Source organism: Etheostoma spectabile, chromosome 9 (genome assembly GCF_008692095.1).
Source record: "Etheostoma spectabile isolate EspeVRDwgs_2016 chromosome 9, UIUC_Espe_1.0, whole genome shotgun sequence".
NCBI lineage: Eukaryota > Metazoa > Chordata > Actinopteri > Perciformes > Percidae > Etheostoma > Etheostoma spectabile.
Window position 1 is genome coordinate 6,288,179 of NC_045741.1, and position 24,387 is coordinate 6,312,565.

The 24,387-nt window shown below is 41.7% G+C and overlaps 1 protein-coding gene across 1 annotated transcript in view; it reads right to left on the reverse strand.

Annotated features, from left to right (window-relative positions):
• Nucleotides 1–24,387, reverse strand: part of pik3r3b (phosphoinositide-3-kinase, regulatory subunit 3b (gamma)) — a 249,650-nt gene that overhangs the window by 102,653 nt on the left and 122,610 nt on the right. Inside the window, exons 6-7 of the mRNA XM_032525682.1 lie at nucleotides 18,968–19,160; nucleotides 14,552–14,637 (exon numbers count right to left, since the gene is read on the reverse strand). Coding sequence (XP_032381573.1) covers nucleotides 14,552–14,637; nucleotides 18,968–19,160 — 279 coding nt within the window. The remainder of the gene's footprint in view (nucleotides 1–14,551; nucleotides 14,638–18,967; nucleotides 19,161–24,387) is intronic.

Sequence of the window (24,387 nt, forward strand, 5' to 3'; positions counted from 1 at the left end):
GATCCATTGGTTTTTAATCCTCCTGTTTCCTTTGGGTCACTACAATGCGGGGAGGGGGCTTGAGGCCGATCACAAAAGGGCTTAATCATGCGGAGTCTGCAGTGTTGTTGTGATTATTTAAAACACACTAGGCTTTAACTCAGGTCTGTGGGTTTTATGGAGATGAAGGAAAACGTCGGCCCAAAAGTGGTGTGAATAACTTTTGGGCAACAAGAAAACTTTGGGTAAGGCTCTATTTGGTTTTAAAAACAAGATATTTTTTACTTCCCCCCCTTTTTCCACCCCTTGGGTTTCCCCTTATTCCCCCTGTTCTGGCGTTTCCCCCCCCCCCCATTCCCCCTGTTGGCGGTTTCCCCCCCCATTCCTCCTGCTCTGGGGTTTCCCCCTCTCATTCCCCATGCTCTGGCGTTTCCCCTCTCATTCCACCTGCTCTGGCTTTTCCCCCCTCTCATTCCCCCTGTTTGGCGTTTCCCTCTCTCCCCGTTTCCGGCGTTTCCCCCTCTCATTCCCCATGCTCTGGCGTTTCCCCCTCTCATTCCTCCTGCTCTGGGGTTTCCCCTCTCATTCCCCCTGCTGTGGAGTTTCACCCTCTCATGTCCCAGGCACGTCCAGCTGGGAGGAGGCCTTGGGGAAGACCCAGGACTAGGTGGCGGGACGTCCAGCTGGGAGGAGGCCTTGGGGAAGACCCAGGACTAGGTGGAGAGAGGTCCAGCTGGGAGGAGGCCTTGGGGAAGACCCAGGACTAGTTGGAGGGATCATATGGTTAATGTGCCTCGGAAAAGGGAAGTTTGGGGTCCCCTGCTGGAGCTGCTGCCCCCACGACCCGATACCGGATAAGCGGACGAAGATGGATGGATGGATGGATAGATAGATAGATAGATAGATAGATAGATAGATAGATAGATAGATAGATAGATAGATATTTTAGTCGGTGGTTATCATTGTTTTTTTTATTTTCACTGTAACTGGCAGTAAAGTATGATGTGAGATTAAAAAAAATGGAGGATGGAGATAGACCTTACAACCACGTACTTGTCCCTAGATGCTTCTCCATCTGTGTTTTTCTAAACTTAGCCAAAACAATTTGTCACCTAGGTTGGCTAACAGAGGCCTAATTCACATTTACTGGAGTCGTGAAACCCCACAGGCTGAAATCACAAAGCCTTTCGAAGGCAAGAGCTGCTCCAATTTGGCAGTAAAACCCAACAAAATAAAGGGCTTTGTGCATACTGATCAACCCACTCGGCGGTCAGCTGTTCCCAGAGCTGCCCAGAGGTAAAAGAAAGCCGACTCATTAGTAATTCAAATCAGGCTGAGTCAGGAGGGGAACACAGTCGCTCGGATTTAAAAACAGAATTATTATCTGATGGAAAATCACAGATCTCCAGTGAAAGGTGGAGGGAGAGAAGATTGGGAGGGGAGTTAGGGAGAAAACACAAGACTTTCCCTCCGAGAACGGGTGTTTGTTCCTCCGAACTTCTACTTAAAGGGGATCGGTGTTTTTAAGCCAAACAACAATCTGTTTTTCTAATCTTAACTGGTTGTCTGTGTCTAAACTTAACTCCCATCGCCGCAGGACGGTAGGCCCACAGTTATATTGGAAAATATAGAAATCATGATTTTACATTATGGTTGGTTAGGGTTAGTTAACATTAACATAGGCAAAGGCTAATTACTGCTAGCTAACGTGCTAGTTACATAACATAGGCACAGGCTATTACTGCTGACTAGCATGCTAGTTAACATAACATAGGCAAGGCTAATTACTGTAACTAACTGCTAGTTAACTTAACATAGCACAGGCTATTACTGCTAACTAACATGCTAGTTAACTTAACATGCACAGGCTATTCCTGAAAACATGCTAGTTAACATTAACATAGGCACAGCTAATTACTGTAACTAACATGCTAGTTAACGTAAATAGGCACAGGCTAATTACTGCTAACTAACATGCTAGTAACATCTTTTAAACCTAAACAGCTGATGGAGTCCAATTTTCTGCGAGCTTCTCTGACAATACGGGATTTGGCGACTATGCGACGTTAAGTGCGTGGTTATGAAACAATCGTAGTTTTTTTAAAACGTTGGAGCCATAACGTGAGCTATAGGTACGGGCTTTATACCTTGTTATATTTCTTTAGAAATGAACAACGGACAAATAGAGTCTTTAAACGCTTCAGATGGGAAGTTGTTCACTGTCAAAGTGGCGTCACAATGAATGGGAGTCAATGGGATGCTAACTGCAGGTGATGGCTACGTAGCATTAAAATGGCACCATAGGGAGCTACGCTTAGAGAAGAGAGGCTGAACCCCCCCCAGGTATAGCCAGTATAAGAAAACGCCAAAACCCGGTCTCTGGTCTCTGTGGTGAAATCCTGTGTTGTTTGACCCATCCACCCCCCAATGTGAAGATGCTTCACATCAAATCAATAGATTAAATATATGATAATGATGATAAATGTGATAATATGATATGATAAATGTGATAATGATTAAATAACGTAACCATTTCACAAACCGCCATGAGACCGGGCTGTTTATGAATATTAAAGCATGTAAACATGTTCTAGAAGAAACCCCCAAAACAACTATGAACCTGAAATTAAGCCTTATATGGGCCCTTCAACTTGTCTGCCAACAGTCGCCATCATTACGTAAGATACTAACTGTTGTCAGTCCATGTGTTGTGTCAATTTGTGCGACCTGTCTTACTCTGGAGCAGAGATAACACACATGTTTGGGCACACTGCTGCTGTGACTTCACCCTTCAGGTGTAAGAGAAGGAGAACGAGTGCTGAAAAAAGAGAAAGCAAGACAGGAAGTGAGAGAGAGAGAGAGAGGAGAGAGAGAGAGAGGAAGCAGCGCATTGGTATTCACGGCAGGTTTCAGCTCACCCATCCGTCCCTGCCTCATATTCTTCACATCACATTTGTCCTTCAGTGCAAATGTCTCACACACAGCTGGTGGAAAAAGACACGTCTGCTCACTAAGGGGAAGCCGCAGGGTCGATCACGTGCGCACGCCTGCGAACGCATGCACGTACGCTCACGCGCCACGCTGACGCAAAAACAAGCTTTTTATTTGATTGATACACGGGTGGATCAGATGGTCCGTTTTCATTTCATCACACAGTTATGTGCATCGTGATAACTTTGGGTTGTGCGTTCGATGCATTATTGATGGCTCGCGTGGAGAAAAATACTAAATCGTTGAACCATAAACTCCCAGTGAAATAATTGCTGCTCACTGCTTGGAAGTTTTTTAGCAGCATTTCCATATGTTTATGATTCTCAGATTCTCCTCTCAGTGGTTCACTGCTTCGACTTCTGAGTGTACAGATGCTAAAAAAGTCTGTTGGGGTGTTAGCAGGAAGACATGATGCAATATGAGCAGCGCTCTGTTTTAACGAGGCTGAATCCCAAGACAAGCTGTGGAATATGGGTGTTGAACAGAAAATTGAACGTGAAGTATGAGTCCAACTTTTGGAGTTTTTCCATTATTGGTACCTGATCGACTCGCCTCGCCCCGTCCTCCTTTTTCCATTGCAGATTAGTACCGCCTCCTCCGTGAGGCGAGCCCTGGCTGGTTGCCATAGCAGCAAACTGCCGTGACCTAACGCCACACACACACACACACAAAAAGGTGTGTTGTTTTTGACTCTTGGCGTGTTGCCACAGCCAGAAGGTAAATAAGTTTCTAATAAGCCTGGGGACAGCAAAAAAAAAAAAAAATGCGGGATGAACTATTTGCATGCAACACGTTGCCAGTGAATATACAATAAATTACCGCAAATATACGTTAAAAGGTCTAACAGTGTACGTGTACATGTTCCACCGAAACAAGTTCTTTCCCCTAGAGCCATTTTGCAGAGGCGCGTACCAAATCCCACTGAACCAGAGACCATTTTTCTACTCTCCAGGGATGTTGATCTAGCCAGACCTTCCTCCGTAGCACTGTGGAGATATGTTTGGCAAAGTTCCCCTGGCCCTCACCTTCGGTCAGGAGCTTTGGGAAGTGTTTTGTGAAATCTTTATACAGAATCGGGGGGGGGGGGGGGTCGTCTGATAACCTCAAAGACTGTTTCTGCTAGAATAAGGTGCCCGTTTATTCCGCCGCAGAACAGAGTAAAGCTGCGAGCACACGCTCATGCTATCAATACGTGATGCAAAGTGAACACTACTTTACAAACAAAAACACCAACACTGTTTTTGCTAGAATAAATGTGTCTTTTTATTCCGCCACAGAACACAGCAAAGCAACAAGCATGCACATGCTCTATCAATACGTGATGCTAAGTAAACACTACTTTAAAGCTCTTACCTTGACACAGGACTGGGGAGCCGTCAGTCCGGACGGAGCAGCATCAACGTGGCTGGACGCCCGTACGTAGCCCGCAGCTGACTCCGTCGGACCGAGGGACTCTCCGTCTTTTTTATTCTCTTAACAAACAAAGGATTGTGTGCGAGTGAAGAGGGCCGGTCCTCGTCCCCAGCCGATCCCTTGGTGAGTCCGGCGTCCTGCCTCGAAACCATGTTTTCGAGACAGGAGAGCCGGCTCTCAAAACATGAGCTCGATACGTGACCAAAACAGGTTACACAATTGATAAATGAAACACAAAACAATAATACTAGTTAATACAACAGTGTATCTCTCAAAACATGAGACCAAAAAAACAGGTTATATAAGTGGTCCACTTATCTGTTGTCAAGGAACATAATGCAAAATAAACTTTTTCCTCCACAGGAAGTGACCGAAAAAATAAGATCACAGGTTTCGGGGGTGTAGCAACGAGAGATCTCCGCTCCGCCTAACAACAAACGTAACTGTCGGTCGTTATGAGCTGCATGATCGACCTATACGATCGTTTTCTGGGTGTGGACAATTTGTCAAAGAAATGTGATAATAAGGCACTGAACTGACTTTTTTTTTTTTTGGAGAATGGCAGAAAGTGGAAAAAGAGAGATGGAGTGAGGAATGGATGGAGTGAGATGGGGCCGGAAGTGAAGCTTCTGTGACCTTATGATCCTTATAATTACATACAAAGGGATAAACATGGGAGCCAGGGGCTGTTTGATGTTAATTCAAGCTTTACATGAGCACATTACAGCAGAATTTGGACATTAAGCAGGGGAGAGCTTCTTCCCAGAATGCATCATAAAACGACTAAACCAGAGAGCAGTGTGCGGGATGATGGGTATTATGAGATAATCTCCTAATAGAGACTGAGCTGAGGGATAAGGCTGTGGAGGGCTAAGGGATTCAATTCAATTCAATTTTATTTATAGTGTCAATTCGTAACAAGAGTTATCGCAAGACACTTTACAGATAGAGCAGGTCTAGACCACACTCTATAATTTACAGATAGAGTAGGTCTAGACCACTCTCTATAATTTACAGATGGAGCAGGTCTAGACCACACTCTATAATTTACAGATAGAGCAGGTCTAGACCACTCTCTATAATTTACAGATAGAGTAGGTCTAGACCACTCTCTATAATTTACAGATGGAGCAGGTCTAGACCAAACTCTATAATTTACAGATAGAGCAGGTCTAGACCAAACTCTATAATTTACAGATAGAGTAGGTCTAGACCACTCTCTATAATTTACAGATAGAGCAGGTCTAGACCTCTCTATAATTTACAGGTAGAGCAGGTCTAGACCACTCTATAATCAACAGATAGAGCAGGTCTAGACCATTCTATAATTTACAGATAGAGCAGGTCTAGACCGCTCTATAATTTACAGATAGAGCAGGTCTAGACCACTCTATAATTTACAGGTAGAGCAGGTCTAGACCACTCTATAATCAACAGATAGAGCAGGTCTAGACCACTCTATAATTTACAGGTAGAGCAGGTCTAGACCATTCTATAATTTACAGATAGAGCAGGTCTAGACCACTCTATAATTTACAGGTAGAGCAGGTCTAGACCATTCTATAATTTACAGATAGAGCAGGTCTAGACCGCTCTATAATTTACAGGTAGAGCAGGTCTAGATCTCTCTATAATTTACAGATAGAGCAGGTCTAGACCGCTCTATAATTTACAGGTAGAGCAGGTCTAGACCTCTCTATAATTTACAGGTAGAGCAGGTCTAGACCACTCTATAATCAACAGATAGAGCAGGTCTAGACCACTCTATAATTTACAGGTAGAGCAGGTCTAGACCACTCTATAATTTACAGGTAGAGCAGGTCTAGACCATTCTATAATTTACAGATAGAGCAGGTCTAGACCACTCTATAATTTACAGGTAGAGCAGGTCTAGACCATTCTATAATTTACAGATAGAGCAGGTCTAGACCTCTCTATAATTTACAGGTAGAGCAGGTCTAGATCTCTCTATAATTTACAGATAGAGCAGGTCTAGACCTCTCTATAATTTACAGATAGAGCCGGTCTAGACCAATCTCTATAATTTACAGATAGGGTAGGTCTAGACCAGTCTCTATAATTTCCAAGGACCCAACAGGGCTAGTAGTTCCCTCCACAGCAAGCAACAGTGAGACAGTGGTGAGGAAAAAACTCCTTTTAGGAAGTAAGACCGGCAGAGTTAGTACACCAATGTTTTGAAAGTTTTCATTAATAAATTTAGACAGTATGTCTCCATTTTTTGTTCTGTACATGTCCTAAAGCATGTCCTTTTACAGATATACACAAAGAAAAAGACTAAGTGTTAAGTTTATTTAAATATTTCCATTTATTAGACTAAAATTTATTTACATGGTACACTGCCCTCACAGCCCTCAAAATGACGACTCGCTCATGGGAAGTTGTCTGTGTGTATGTGCGTGTGTCTGTCTGTGTGTGTGTGTGTGTGTGTGTGTGTGTGTGTGTGTGTGTGTGTGTGTGTGTGTGTGTGTGTGTGTGTGTGTGTGTGTGTGTGTGTGTGTGTGTGTGTGGCGTGTGCGTGTGTTATTAGCTGGTACACTGAGCCATGTAATTGTGTGCAGCTGAAAGAGCACACGCTGGATAGCGACCCACAAACATGGCAAATACTAATAAGTACACACACTACAAGCTCAGCAATCGCTTGGCCTTAATCACATTATACAACCATGATGCCCCACACATATGCACACACTCTGGTGTGTGTGTGTGTGTGTGTGTGTGTGTGTGTGTGTGTGTGTGTGTATGTGTGTGTGTGTGTGTGTGTGTGTTCAGTTGCTTCCCCCCGTACAGTAGGATTATTCTGAATGTTAAGCTGGGACTTTTACTCCCAATGGGACCGAGGCAGGACATGACTTAACCGTGAACCCTTCACACTCACACACACACAGTTCACACATACACACACATACACACTGGTAATATATTTCTGTATCTGCCTGACATGCATACACACTCTCAATCAAATCTGACACACACAAACAGGCCCTCACACACTTATTGGTGCTCTAAGCTTTGATCTTGGCAAAGTGTGTGTGTGTGGTGTGTGTGTGTGTGTGTGTGTGTGTGTGTGTGTGTGTGTGTGTGTGTGTGTGTGTGTGTGTGTGTGTGCGTGTTCTGGACAAGGTGAAGGTCCAAATATAAGCATCTGACGGGCTGTAGATTTCTGATTCTCCTTCAACATTTTGGGAAATATTATTTTTTTTGCTTAGTTTTTTCGTTGTTGCTTACTTTGAAAAAGTGATGAAAAGATGGATATTAATGCAATGTGTGTCTGTAAGTGTAGCATGTCTTGTTTGGTCCGACCAAACCCCAAAAGTATTCGAGTTACTAGCATCAAATAAAAACAGCAAAGCCAAAAAGACATAATGACATTTTTGAGAAGCTGGAACAAATACATTTCCATATTTCTTGCAACAAAAAAACAGTTGAAAGACAAAAACTGATTCATCCAAATGCTTCAGTCGCACAAAAAAACTCAACCGGAGTCGATTTATTCACACGCATCTCGTTAGTTTTAACCTGGACACAAACAGAAAAAACAGTTTTGTGGTTTTAGGGGGATTTATGTGCTGTATTTCAATCACTTGGAACGTATTTGCAGATATTAAAAAGGTTTATTGTACATTTGCATATAAAAATGTATGTGGCCTTTGGAGATTAGACTCCGTTGTTGTAGTGCTAATACGTTTTTTTAACCCTTGTGTTGTCTTCCCGTCAACCATGAAAAAAACCCCATGTTTTGGTCACTTTTTTCAAAATTGTTATAGCTTTTTCCGACATATTTGTAACTTTTTCAGTGTTGTGTTGTGTTGTTTTGACATTTTTAATATGCTTTAAGATTTTTAATATGCTTTTTTTGACGGCTAATTAACTGAAAAAAATTGACATGAGGGTTAAATAAGGGTAGAGAACTTTGTCATACCCCCCCCCCCCCGGTGGGATCCAGACACGGTGATGGCGGAGGAGGGATCCGAAGACCATGTGATGCGATGCTGTGATTGGCCCTTGAAAGTCTGGCCTGATTCTGATTGGTTTAACAGTAAGGTGAAACGCTCCGACATTGACTGATGATATGATTTGATTTGGAAGAGAGCCGCGATTAAGTGTTAGACTCAGACTTCTCTTTATTAATCCTTTTGGGACGACTCCCGCAAGGAAATTGAAATTCCAGCATCCATTTTAGCAAGAAATACAGTAAAAGACAGTATAGAGAAAACAAAATTAATAGTAATAATAATAATAAAAATAATAATAACAGTAATAATAATAATAATAATAATAATAATAAATATAATAAGGAACATTCATCTGTAAAAGGACATTAACCATAAATATTATAGTCAAAAGTGTCAGTGAAAGTCTGGGTGTGTGTGTATGTATGTAGATGTATGTATGTTGAGTATGTATGTATGTATGTATGAAGTATGTATGTGAGTGTGAATGTGTGTATGAGTATGTATGTATGTGGTGTGTAGATGTATGTTATGTATGTATGTTGTATATATATATGTATATATATGTATATGCTGTATGTTGGTATGTATGTATATCTACCGTATGTATGTGTGTATATCTACTGTATGTATGTATGTATGTATGTTGTATATCTACTGTATGTATGTATATCTACTGTATGTATGTATATCTACTGTATGTATGTATGTATGTATGGTAGTATTGTATGTATGTATGTAGTATGTATGTATTGTTCTCTCTTCCCTATTTCCTCCCCCCCCCCCCCCAGTGAGGAGTTGTAGAGTCTGATGGCATGAGGGACAAAGGAGTCCTTGAGTCTGCTGGTCCTAGACTTGGGAAGGAGCAGCCTTCAACTGAACAGGCTCCTCTGGGTGCTGATGACGGTGTGCATGGGGGGGGGGGGGGACTGGCATTGTCAATAATGTCCGGCAGTTTGTCCAATGTCCTCCTCTCTGCCACCATCACCAGTAGGTCTTCCTGAATGACTTAACGCTGAGCTCCATTACTCGGGGAACACCATTTTATGTTTTCTTGCTGATACGGTTGCCAGGTTTGGTACCACTGTGTTTGTGCAGAGACACTGTTTTTTCTCTTCTTTTTTTTTACATTTTGCGCACATTTTTGCTCATACGTTTAACAAACAAAATGCATGGTGAACTCTGGAGGTGCTCTAGGGTGTATTTTGCAACTTTGTGCAGAGCCAGAGAGACAGAGAAGGAAGAAACTGAACAGAGAGAGACAGCAGCCAGTTTTCTGATGAGGTTTCAGTAGATTTCCCCACCGAACCCTCCTCGGCTTCGTTACCAGCCAAAGAAATAGCCTGAGAGAGAAGCAATGTGTGTGTGTGTGTGTCTGTGTGTGTGTTAGTGTAGGTCATATTCTTGCCAAGCTGCGGGCACGGCTTGCGTGCCTGGGAAGGAAAACAGCTCATAACAAAAGCAGAGCGAGAGGGCCAGAATGTGAATGTTTGGGAGTTCACGATTCTCCCAAACATCTTGTTTATTACTACCGATTCTAACGTGCTGGCTGGCAGATGGGCAGCACGAGACTTAGGCCTCCACATGGAAGTGATGTCTTGGTGTTTTGTCTATAAGCTTATTCAGCGTAATTTTATAATCTGCTCTAGCTTTTTTAACATTTTAGACACGGATTTGGAGATAAAAATGGTCCAAAATCATGTGACCCCAGAAAAAAAAAAAATTAGCAAAAAGAGTCTCAAAATGTGAGGAGGCCTAAACCCCCTGCGCAATACGTGCACCTAAGTCCTTCACAAAGCTGGAAAAACACTGCACACACGGTGCAGAGATGCTCAGCCAGGGCACTCAGGTGGAGCAGGACTCGAAGTATATTCAGACTCCATTTGGAGAACATGGCTCGAAGGGAAGCTCTCCTGAGAGGTCAATGGGCTTTAACACACACACACACACACACACACACACACACACACACACACACACCTCTGTTAAGGGGTTAACATACCGCCAACAGGCACTGTGCTGACCCTTGACCTCCACTAATGCTGTCTGGAGGGGTGGCAGGGGAGATAATGGGTGAGAAAAATGCTCACACATGAACCTGACCTCCCTGTTTCAGCCTTTCTCTGTCTCTCACTCAAAATCCCTTCATCAAACAAAGGAAAGCTCAGTGACTGACAGACACACACACACACACACACACACACACACACACAAACTAATGCCCTTCAATTACAGAACATCTCAATGTTTGTGCTGACCAGCGTTGCAGGTCCTGAAAATTGAATAATTCTACAGCGACACTTAAATAATTGTAGTTTACATAAAATTATTGCACAATTCAGAGTGCATTAGGGCTGCAACTAACTATTATCTTCATTGTCGATTAATCTCTTGATTATTTTCTGGATGGATGGATCTAAAATGTCAGAAAATGGTGACAAATGTAGATCTGTGTTTCCAAAAAGCCCAAGAGGACGTCCTCAAATGTCTCGTTTTGTCCACAACTCAAAAGATATTCAGGTTACTGTCACAGAGGAGGAGAAGAAACTAGAAGATATTCACATTGGACAAGCTGCCATCAGAGATATTTTACCTTTTTTCATGAAAAATTCATCAAACTGATGAATTGAGTGTCAAAATAGTTGGGTGATTCAGTTAATAGTTGACAACTAATCAATGAATCGTTGCCGCTCTAGAGTTCAGTGTGTGCGAACCGGTACCAAAGGTCTGTGCATCCTAGATTTCATTTACATTCAACGCTTGTTATCTTTTGCTGTTTTGTATTCAAATCTGTCATTCATATGAAATGACTTCAGGGTTAGCTGTTTCCCCGGCCTGCTTAAACGCAGAGCTAAGGTGTCTCAGGTGAATTTACGCCTGCCTTTTATGAACAGATAACTCCAGACGCTGAAGACTAATGATACAACTACATGTAAACAACAGGAGACTGAGAGAAGAAACGGAGATGGAGAACAGTGTGAGGGTGTTACATCAGTACAATTTCCCACATCATTCCCCCGATTACAAAGCTCAGAGAGGGATCCGAGGCTTTATTCAGACACACAGAGAGAGAGAAAGAGAGAGAGAGAGAGTTACAACAACAGAATTACATTTCCTATGTACATGTCCGAAATGTGAAGACTTAAGAACCAAATATCTCCAAAAATTTCACTCTCTACACTGAAGACAAAAAGATTCCTTTTTAATTAAGTGACGGCATGGCTAGCAGCTAAATATGTCTTCTCCTGCCACAATGCAGGGCTAAATAAATAGAGAATTTTACACACACACCACACACACACACACACACACACACACACACACACACACACACACGCACGCACACACACACACACACATACTGCTATTGAATGCAGCAAAATCGCTCTACTTTACATTTTATAAATGTCAGGGTTAAGCAATAAGGGTTACCCTTGACATTGAACCCTGAATGTGCAAAAAGCGTGCATTTATGTATGTTCAATAGCAAAGTAACCCCTCCACATTAAAGAGAAAGATAAACACTGTGACACTGTGAATGAAAAGGGGGGGGAACAAATCTATAATCTCTAGTTGCAGCTCTGAACCCTGATGTATCCCTTCTATTCCCCCCCCCCCCCTTATTCCATGGATTATTATATTGTCCTCTAGACATCATCCTGTCTTTTTGTGAGTCACCCACAAAAAATGAAAATGGAACCAATGACACTGGAGTCCCACCCACGATTGAGTCCGATATGTGGCTTTATGAGGTGTGTGTGTGTGTGTGTGTGTGTGTGTGTGGTCTGCTGTGTTGCATTTAACAACATTCACCCCTTAACCTGAAAGCTGAGGCCCATAAAAGTACCTTAAGATCAAGGACATCTAAGGGTTAGAAGTCGCTATCTCCAATCCAATCTGACTCCACAGAAGATAAAAAATGCCCAAAAGGGAAACCCATTGACTCCGCCGGGTTTCTGGAGCGGACCTGCAGCCGGTCCACAGTTGGTGGAAATCAGGGGTGAAGGGGGTGACAAGTAATCCCCCGTCCTCCACTAACGGATATATCGCTGTGGAGTTAAATGAAGTTGTACGTTTTTTCCCACTGGAGGTGGAAAATAATTACAAAAAGCCACCTCAGGAAACTGATCGGGACCTTACAGAAGAAAAACAACGGAAAGTCTGTATATTTATACTCAGAATTTGTGAGGGAGATTGAGGGGATTATCTTATATATTATATTGCTTTTTATTTTTAACATGTTTCTGACCAAGAAGAAGCATGAATGAAAAAAAAAGAAGACCTAAAATCGTACCTTGTGGGACGCCACAGAAGATAGTAGCTCAGCCAGATGGGAAATTAAGCTACTGAACTGTGAAAAGGTTCTGGCTGTAAGATGAATTAAGAAAAAATAACCAGCCTAAGACTGTGGCATTAATAAAAGTCATGTAACAAAGGCATTTATTCAAAATGCCATAATCAACAGTGTGTAAAGACAAAATGAGGTAAAGGAAAAGTCTGAGGTAATGTTCCGGCCCGCCGATCTATCCAGTGTTGGACGGAGCTGATTTTGTCCAGGTCAGGCCTGGTCCTGTTTAACCATAAATCAGACTTTATCTTTATTGAACATGTTCTGACCAAAGACCATGAATGAAACAAAAAAAAGACCTAGAATCGTACCTTGCGGGACGCCACAGAAGATAGTAGCTCAGTCAGATGGAAATTAAGCAATGAACGTGAAAAGTTCTGGCTGTAAATGAAAAAAAAAAACCAACCTAAACTGTGGCATTAATAAAAGTCAGTAACAAAGTTTTTTTTTTTTTTTTAATGCTATAACCCAGAGTGTAAAGAAAATGAGCTCAAGAAAGTCTGAGATGATGTCCGGCTGCCAAACTATCCATGTGACGGAGCTGATTTGTCCAGGTCAAGCCTGTTCTTTTTAACCATAAATCAGACTCTTATCTGCTCACTAGTCCAGTGACCTTTCCAACATCACCTCTAAATGACCCAATGGTCCATACAAAGGAAACATGACCCCTGAGTAGACACTATCCCTGCCGACCCTGGCCAGAACAGACCAGTACACCCTTACACACACACACACACACTCTGACCTGCTGACATTTAAAACACACAAGCACGCACTGACCCAAGGAAAACGACCTCAGCAGACTGGCTCTGCCCTTAAAATCAGCCACACACCTGCTGTCTGACCCTTTCTTTAGTCAATAGGTAGAGTCTGAATCATCTCTCCACAGCACTTCATCTCCAAAGACATATCACAAGGACGTTAAAGCTAACCCTAACCCGTGCATATTCTTTTTTTTCATCTTGCTTAAAAAACTGGCTACGGCAGTCTCTACATATTTGTGGTCTGATCTATAATAAAAACAGCTGGTCATGCCTTTTGTTTGGGGGGATGCATTAACCAGAAAGACAGAATATATCTTGTTTACCCTTATGCCACTGTGACGGGCAGGCTAGGCTACTTTTTTTTTACAGCCGTTACTAACTTTAATCAGATCAGATGACAATGTTTCTCATCCATCAGAAACTTTTTATTCTAAGAAAGCATGTTGTTTTTCTATGCTTTTGGGGAAATACTGCCGAGAAAACATGCTAACTGAGCACTCCATATGCACTGAACCAAAGCTGCCATGCTTACATCCCCAACCCCCCGCTCTCAACTATAAGGCTAATCAAGCAAAGCAGGAATGCAACCAGAAAAACAGCATGATCAGCCGTGTTTTGTTAGCATAAACTCTGTACATCCGAACTGTAAATTGAACTTATGGAGGGCAGAGTTAAAGCTGTTATTTCATGCTTCATGCCCAATTTATCACACCAGCTTGGTCAAAAAAAAAGTCTGTGTTTTCCACATATTTCATAAACCAATTGTGTGTTTTCCTACTGCAGTTTTGTGGTACAGCGGTAAAAAAGGGAAAGGGAATGTCATGTTTCCAGTGCCAGAAATATATGGTGATACACTTGTGAAACCAACTTCAGACACTTTGTCACCAAACAGACACGTTTGCAAATGACCTGCACGTGTGTGTGCTGAGAGAGATTTTACACTGTCACAAAGAAGTCCAGACCAAGCAAAATCATACCAACAAATCACTGTTGCACACCTACAATCACATCTTCAGGTTGCAAAGTGAAAGAATAAAAGCGCCAATGCATACGGTGTGTGTAGATGGAGAAGGCCTGTGTCCTACCTGGCGCAGCCTGCATCTCCATGAGACCTCCGGTTGCGATAAGAGCCTCCAAGATCCTGACGTGATGCTCCGGGTTCACGTCGCAACTGTTGAGCAAAAACACAAACGTGAAGAGGAATTTGGTCAAATAGTAAAGAACCCACCCACTCCCAAGTTGTAAAATACTGACACTTGGTCAGTGTCTCTCAGCAGGCTGTAAGATGACATCCTATTAAGAGCAAAAACAGTGTGTATTCTGGAATCAGCGCAAGACCCGCCCTTCAATAGCAATCAGATGCTACTATTGGCCAGGCGTCCATGCTTACAGAAGGTAACAGAACCGGATTTCAGGTTCAGGTCCTATCCCCTGACCAGTTGGCTATCCTAACATTAACTACTCGATGCCTATCGACCAATATGGCTGCTTTGTAGGGCGGGATTTGCGTAGAAGTTGCGTGGGATCCATAACAACGCAAAAACGGTAGCGAGTAATCAAATAAAACTGAATAACATCAACACCAGGGTTGACACTAAAAAACAAGACAGAAAAAACAAAACATGCACTGACCTTTTTTAATATTCCATTTAATTAATGATAACCCACCAACTAAGCGCCCAATCCCCCTATCCCACCCATAGTGTCTTATTTATTTACCTACAAATGTACATACTGCAACTTCATCTATACACAGCCATATTCTACTGCGCTTCATACTGTTCATCCTGCACATACACCTATTCTTACTAATGTTAGAATGTTAATGTTTCTGCACTACAATGGCACAGTTACCACATGGAACATAGATGTACACAACTGTCTACATGGTTCATACTGAATATCCATATTATTTCTGTTTTTCATATAATAATCCACTGCATACAGCTATATTACTGTTACTATGATTATAATGTTACTGCTACTACATTACACATATCTGTACATGCTGTTCATATTACATAGTCGTAGTTATTCTGCTCTAATAAGGTAACTGCTAATACACGGCACATATTTATAATTAATTTATTTTACTCTCAACCACCTTTGGTAAACCTACGGTACACTGCTGTCTACACTGCATTATATTTCTTGTCCTGTCTTTACTTCACGTTGCACTTTTCTGCTCTTTTTGCACTTCTGGTTGGACGCAAACTGCATTTCGTTGTCGTTGTACCCTGCACAATGACAATGAAGTTGAATCTAATCTAATCTTAAGAAAGTCCTTTTCCTTTGTGTTTAGTTATACACAGCAGGATGGTAGCAGGATGTGACTCTAATCAAACTACAGTGTGGGATTTAATTTCCCCACAGCATGCTGCAGTAAAGCCCAAACGCTAGAATATGTGTGACTGTCTAAATACTTGCAGACTGCAGTGTATGATCCAGAACCAATTAGCATTAATCAACATTTCCACACACACATTATAAGCTAACATGGGATCCGGTTTGAATTAGCACGGCATGCTATGAGACGCTGCTTCGCTCCTTATCCACCCGTTGTGCACGTCAGAGGTGAATTACATGACCAGGCTATGCAAACAACCAGTGCTTCTGACTCACTGACTGGCTTCCCAAATTCCTCGGTAATTTCTGGAAAAACAGACGCAGGCGAGCTTGTGCAGTCAAACAAAACAATAGCACCGGCCTCGTTAATGCTGCTCTCTCAGTGTTCAAACAGCCAGCTCTCTCGAAACTGCAGGATGTTGATGTTATGAGCCAAATATGATGTTTGGGTTTTCCTGTTAGCAAGCGTAGATCTTTCACTAGAACAATATCAGGTCTTTGGGCTGGATCAAGACAATCTCGCTCAACTGATACAAGGGTTGTTGTAAAAATCCGCACAAATTGATTTGTGGATTAAGTAAAAAATTGTTTGTTTACTTCCTTGGCTGGCTGATTCACAAATGTAGAATAAAACGGGAGAACTCTTTCCACCCAAACACTTTGGGACTTTTGTAAGAGAAGTTGACCGGTTTTGATTTTAACTTAGCTGTTAGATCCTTCTTTAGACCATAAAACACAAGACAAAGCAAAAAAAAACATTTGTGTATCTGCTCAAAAAGGTTATGGGATCTTCCTTGGCCCACGCTACACCCTTCTTCCAAGTTTCATGAATAACTTTTCCATGATCCTGCTGATAGAAGTGAAAATATACCCTTCTTTTGTGGAGGTAACAAAGTAATCACTTTAAATAATCTCTCTTTAAAGAATGAATTCAGAACAATGTAAATGTAACAGAACACAGTTGCTCGTTTTGTGTTTTAAAAACCTAATCCCATTACTTTTAATCCATAATGCAGAACTGTGGAACTGGGTTGGGAACTGGAGGGTCGCAAGTTCAAGTCCCCCTTACGGACCAATGTATGGTGGTGGACTGGTAGCTGGAGAGGTGCCAGTTCACCTCCTGGGCACTGCCAAGGTGCTCTTGAGCAAGGCATTAAACCCCTAACTGCTCGGGGTACCCTTCCATGGGCAGCCCCCCCCCACTCTGACATCTCTCCATTAGTGCATGTATAGGACCTGAGCATGAGTGTATAATTCAAGCCTGTGTGTAATAACAAGTGTAAATTGTAATTTCCCCTCATGGGACTAATATAGGATACATTATTATTAACTCCCCAACCCTGTAGCTATATATACTCTACATATGTATTATATATAATATGGGTTCTGGTGGTTAGAGCCAAAAGCCATACCAAACAAATTCTCAAAAACAAGGCTGATTTAGTTGAAAAGCCATGACATAAAAAAACTATTTTGTCGGTGCATTATCTGAGAGACTGTTGTGTTTCAGTGATGCGGAACATTTAGAATTAAAACAGGAAGTTGAAGTGATACTAGATCCTAGAAATGTGATCCCAATATGTGTCTGTTGGAGTTTTAGATCTTTGGAGGGGACCCTCCGCAACAAAGTCAAGGCTAGAAACTTGGCTTTCTCCACTAAGGACAACTGAATCAGCTGAATCATTGATTTCTTTTAAATGGCTTCTTAGCGTATTTGTTTCTGTCCTTAAGAGCTGCCCCCATCTTCTGTTTTCACTATTACAATGATCTAAAGGCTAGAGGTGGGAATCTTCGCTGATCTCCTGATTCAATTACGATTATGATGTCAGCAAGTTGATTCCTTATCTCAATGCATCAAATAAATTATTACTTTTTGGGCATTTTAGGCCTCTAATTGACAGGACAGCTGAAGATATGAAAGGGGAAAGAGAAGAAGAATGACATGCAGCAAAGGGCCGCAGGTCGGAGTCAAACCCCAGCCCCTTGCGTCGAGTACACCTCTATATCTGGGCACCCGGTCTACCAACTGAGCTATCTGGGTGCCCATACTTTTTTTTTTAATTAAAGCCATATTGGATATTTAATTCATAGCATATCAAGCTTCAAAAACAAAACATGCTGCAGTGCTCATATACTAAAAAAATTGGAAAATAAAACTACAGCACTGAGCACATGGCCCTTCCTGAATGTGCTTATTTTATGATTATTTATGATTATTTGATTTATTTCAACACCTCTACCAAAGATCTATGTGTTTGTTTGTGCTTTGGTTTCATCTGTCCAATCACTTATTTCTAAAGGTGCTATACAAACACAGCTATTATAATTAGTGTTACTCCCACCACCAGGAGTTAAAAGAAGGGGGGGGGGGGGGGGGGGGGGGGGGACTGATACTGTGATTAACAACCATACAAATACACCAGACTCGAATTTAAATACATTAAAAAAAGCAAATGAAAAAGCCATTAAGTGAGCAATTACACACAACATAAAGTCCTCGTAAAAGAAAATAATTGCGTGGAGGCTGCAAGGTGAAGTGATACTTCCTCCTGGGCTGCACTGTTTTCTTTATATGAACATCTTAAAATGAATGAAAGGATAATTTTATTATTGTGTCATGCTTAAAACAGGTAAGCGCAGACAAAATGGGATTAAAAGACGTTATATTTTGTTATAGCAAGGGACCAGATACCAGTCTTTTTTACCATGCTTTAGAGACAAAAGTCACTACGTATATATATATATATATATATATATATATATATATATATATACTGTACATACATTAAATCTAAATCAGATCAGATCAGATGGGTGATCATAACACGTAACTGAGTCAAATTTGACTTAACTACCAAATTTGGATTACCCAAAAAATAATACAGATGAAGTACAACAAAAGATTGGCTCTCTACTTTCACTGAATTTTGGGTGTTTTGTTGAATTTTTTAGCTATCGAAAAAACTGTTTTGAAATAGTACCCCAACTGAACCTTTCATATTTTCTGCTTTTTTAACTCAAGAATTAGGTATAATTTCCTATAAATTTGTTTTTTTATTGACCATTAATTTAAAAATATAAGTAATAAGGTGTGAAACCATTCAAGTAATCTAGTGAGTGAATGTTGGGGGGGGGGGGGGGGGGGGGGGGGGTACCTGAGAGGAGGGTGCTTGAAGACGGCCTCGGCGAAGGCCTGTCCCAGCAGCCGGGGGCCGGTCTGACCCCCCAGGCTGACCCGGGCCAGGTGTCTGCTGAGATGGACCAGGAGCTGGTGGTTGGCCTGAGGCATGCTGGGAGACTCCAGGATCTTCTTCAGCCTCTCCCCGCACTCCTCCACACTCGGACTCTCTGCAGGACAAGAGCAACGCCACAGTGGTTTCTTTGGAGCAGTACTTTTTGGCAAGAAGGCTAGAAATCTCTACTTTCATTAATTTTGGGGCGTCTTATTCAATTTCATAGCATTTGAAAAAACAAAGTGAAGTGTTGTTGAAATAGTGTTGAGTAAAAGTTGACATATTCCAGTCTGTGATTATCATCAACATCCATTCCTTTAATTTTAGTCTCAATAATTCCTAATTTCTGCTTTTCTAACTCAAACATTAGGTATAATTTCCTATAAATGAGGTTTATTGACCATAAATTCCAAAAAAAACTGTAAAACTAAAGTTAATAAGTTAGTGTTATGTACTCTTAAAAGTTAAAAAGGTGACAAACATTGAAAAAAAGCGTCAAAAGTGTTGAAAAAAGAGACAAAAACATAAGAAAAACTTAAAAACACAGACCAAGAGCGTCAACAAAAGTGTTGATTTTTGGGATTTCGGGAAGACAACGCGAGGTTTAACAAACAGCAATCGGAGAAGTGGACGTAAAACCGAATAATCGATTGTCAAAATATGAATTAATTCAATAGTTGACAACTAATTAATTAATCAATTAGTCTTTGCAGCTCGGCATCAGCTCCTCCAAAGCTGATGGAAGGTGTATTTTTAGCTTTGCTCTACTGGTTCACATTTGACAGAAGTTACCCAAAACCTCGGTGTATCCATTTTGCGATCAAAGCCAAGATGAAAGGACGTCTGCGTCTGCGTCTCACAGAGCTTAGCGAACACCCTGGATGCCTGCCCGCATGCATGAACATCTATCAGTTTAGGAAACACTACCCCACTTCACTTCTACATGTTGAACACAGAGCAGGCGATCCCCCCCGCCCCCCCCGCTGTGCTCTACCTCCGTCAGCATCCATCCGAGCACACAGCCAACTGCTGGCTGACTTTTGAGGAGATGTACGGCCTTGGCAGGACATCAGCCATTTGAAATAGAGACAGTCCAACAGCCAGCTGCTAGCCAGCAAGCCTGACACACACTATGGGGACAATCTCAGGGACTTCACACAGGGATGCTTGTTAAAACTGAGCCAGTCTGGGACGATGCGGGTCCTTGTCTTGTGTGAGCCGGGGGTGCTGACAATGGGGGCCGTGTTTGAAGAGGACCGGTGCTCTCACCACAGGCCCTTAACCACGCCAAACAAGCTGCGAACAAGTAGGGAACATCTGTGCCTGAGCCTGCTGGGTGCTGGGTTTATGACGGGGGGGGGCAGGTGGGTGGGTGGGTGGGTGGGGGGGGGGGACTCAGTGGGAGAGCTCAGATCTGATGCCGAACATCAAACTTATCAGCCATTTTTTCCTGAAACTGCTGTCTGCTCACAGACTCCAACTCTCTAGATCCATTTTTTTTTTATAGTAATTTTTTTGGAAACATCAAACAACACAAATTAAAGATGGTATGAGACGGTCCAGACTTCCTGTCCGCCTCGTTTGACAGTTTTTGCTCAGGAGTTCACGAACATTAGCTAATGCTAGCTGGTGTTAGCTGTAAATGGACTGTTCTTAAATAACGACAACTCAAAGCGCTTTTACGTAGTCCAGGAACCATTCACACACATTCACACACTCGTGCAAGGTGCCACCTGCCAATCGGATAATAAAGACACACATTTACACTCCGATGGCGCCAACTCGGGGCTCAGCCAGTGAGCCGAGGACTGTGATTGGAGTCCCTTTTGGAGTAACTTTTCTTACGATTTCGACCCTTTTTTCCAACACTTTTGACGGTTTTTTTCTCCATATTTGTCACTTTTTTTGACGTTCAACACTACGACGTGTCGTCTCCAGTGAGCCGGGGACTGTGATTGGCGGACGGCGTGCCATCTCCAGTGAGCCGGGGACTGTGATTGGCGGACGGCGTGCCATCTCCAGTGAGCCGGGGACTGTGATTGGCGGACGGCGTGCCATCTCCAGTGAGCCAGGGACTATGTCTTGCCCAAGGACACTTTGACATGGGGCCGCAGGACAACTTTCCTAATGGCGAGCGACCGCTCGACCGCTGAGCCACAGCCGCTAACGTTAGCTAACGTTAGCGTCTCTGCGTTGGCAGATCTCGCGAGAGGTTTAATTTCCTATAAATGAGGTTTATTGATAATAAATTCCAAAAATAAAATGTAAAAGTAAAGTTAATAAGTTAGTGTTACGTAGTGAAAAAAAGTGTCAAAGTGTTGAAAAAAGGGTCAAAAACATAAGAAAAAGGTCTCAAAACCATTTTCTCTTGATGTGTTTGTTTGAAAAATCCCATTTTAGTGTCAATGTGTTTTGGAGATATGTGAAAAATGGCTCCAATGCTTAGTTTGGGGACTGTGGGACGAAGGAATCACTCATAATCTGCACTGTTAGACTTTGCCTAATTTCTACAGTTACTTACACAAAATGCCCAGTAAAATACCATAAGGTTCTTTTCCGGTTCATTACTGTAATATGCATTGCATTATGGGTATTACCATTACATTTACAGTGATTTACTGTATGTTTTGAATTTGCGGTCTTCACGTTCACGTCTCCTGAAACATCCTGAAATTTCTGCACATGGCCAAAAAAACTCACATCCACTTACACAGATCACAGTTCACTGCATTATCACCATTTCACTATTTTAATATTAATAATAATTTTATCAACACAAACACTTTTGACGCTTTTTTCAATATTTGTCACTTTTTTATGTTTAACACTACATAACACTAACTTATTAGCTTTAGTTTTACAGTTATTTTTGGAATTTGTGGTCAATAAACCTCATTTATAGGAAATTATACCTAATGTTTGTGTTAGAAAAGCAGAAATTAGGAATTAGTGAGACTAAAATTAAAGGAATGGATGTTGATGGATAATCACAGACTGGAATATGTCAACTTTTACTCAATACTATTTCAACAACACTTCACTTTGTTTTAAAATGCTATAAAATTGAATAAGACGCCCAAAATTAAAGGGGGGGGGGGGGGGCTTAAAGAGACAGGCACCAACACGGAGCATTTCAGACAGTTAATCCAGGTATATTCAGGATGAGAAAAATGAAGTATTTTTTTAACATTAAATCATCTCTTGTCTTTTTTTAGTGGATAAAGAAGTGGATACAGGTCTATTTAACAGGTGTATTAAAGAAGTGGATACAGGTCTATTTAACAGGTGTATTAAAGAAGTGGATACAGGTCTATTTAACAGGTGTATTAAAGAAGTGGATACAGGTCTATTTAACAGGTGTATTAAAGAAGTGGATACAGGTCTATTTAACAGGTATATTAAAGAAGTGGATCTTGACTTTTAGCAAACATGAACTGATCCAAAGCAGGAGCAGTGTTTTGCAGAAAGAGCTTAACTGGACCACTGCTGCTTTCTTTTTTACATTTTCCAGTGATTTAGGTGATGCAGTGTTCTGCATGTGTGTGAGCTGTGTGTATTCTGATGTTAGAAGGCTGATATGTATTGATCGACCATGTCAGGTATTGCTGTATTTGGCCCTTCTGTGCAGGAGTTCAAATCGATCCCAATAATCCAGAGAGCTGAGAGAATTGACAGATTAACAGTATATGTTTTGTGTATTTGACAGCTGAGTGATTGAATAGCTGAAGACGGAAAGAGAGAAAGAGAGAATGAGCTCCCTGTATTCCCACAGACGGGTTTCACGCAGGTTTTTTTTTGTCTCACATTCATAATAACACCCACGTCTTAAGATCCAGCTCGAAAAGAATTACCCTACATGACATTATGACGTCCATTTTACTCCAAATGTCTAGATATCAGGGGTGGGGGGGGAAATCAATACAGCATAGTATCGCTATATTTTCACTGGCGATACTGTATAATGTATATTGTGTTGATCTTTTATTAAATATGTGTTGGTCAGTTTGTCCAATTCTGCAGCAATAACATTGAAGTGATATGAACAAACAGAGAAATGTTTCTTTTTTAGATGAAACAGATGTTGACAAAGTTTCCGTTTGGGGACGTCATTTGCAATTGGGAAGGAAAATTAGAAGTTGGGAAAGAGATTATAAATTGCAATATATGGCAGAATATTGCTATATGTTTAAAATCACATAATTAATATTGTATTGTGGCATTAGTATTGTGATGATATCGTATCGAGAGGCGTCTGGTGAGTCCCCCCCCCCCCTACTAGATATGGATGGATCACTGGATGGATTATCAATCACAGGAGAACTTTCAGTGATAGACTCATTCTCCCAAAATGCACCACAGAGCGCCACAGGAAGTCCTTCCTGCCTGTGGCCATCAAACTTTATAACTCCTCCCTCTGAGTGTCTGTGTGTCAGACTGGACAATAGTATCTCTATATTATCTATATTATCTGTTTTGTGCAATAACACTGGCCTGAAATGTGTGCAATACTCTACTGCTACTATTATTATTATTATTATTAATATTATTTTACTGTTAACCATTACAACTCCTTAATTATGTAAATACCGTATCATAAAATGCCTTTAACTATGTAAATACCGTACATATCCACACTCCTTATATTTCTTTATGTACATTTCTACTTGATATTTTTTCTATTTGTGCAACTGAAACACAGAGTTTCCCTTCGGGGATCACTGAAGTATTTCTGATTCTGATTCTGAAAAGAAGAGGAGCAACGGATGTTGCTTTTGTCCGGTTCATCCATGCATCAGTTCCTGTGAGTCCCTTGTAGGCAGAAAAAGTACTTTATTGAGACATAATTACAGAATAATTTTCAATAAAATTGATGCAAAATTGCAGCCATACACAGTGTAAAAAATGGGGTTTGATGTAATGGATATCGTAATTGTTATGAAATGTAACCAGCAAACAAGACTAAAGAGAGTTCAGGGACACCTGAGGTGTGTGTTAGTGTGTGTGCGTGTGTGTGTGTGTGTGTGTGTGTGTGTGTGTGTGTGGTGTGTGTGTGTGTGTGTGTGTGTTATGGCTGGGGAGGTGGGCGGTGATGGAGGGATGACAATCTGCTGCAGACTGATGGGGTCATGGAAGTCACCTCTCTCTGTGTCTGATCATAACTACCACACAACACACACACACACACACACACACACACACACACAATAATGGATTGCGGTTGACCCGTTGGTCAATACAGGTCAAGGCTGGAGAGAGAACTTGGCCTGTCCATCTGGGAGTCTGGGAGACTGGACAACTAGACAGTTGGGTGACGGGGGGGGGGGGGGGGGGGGGGGGGGGGA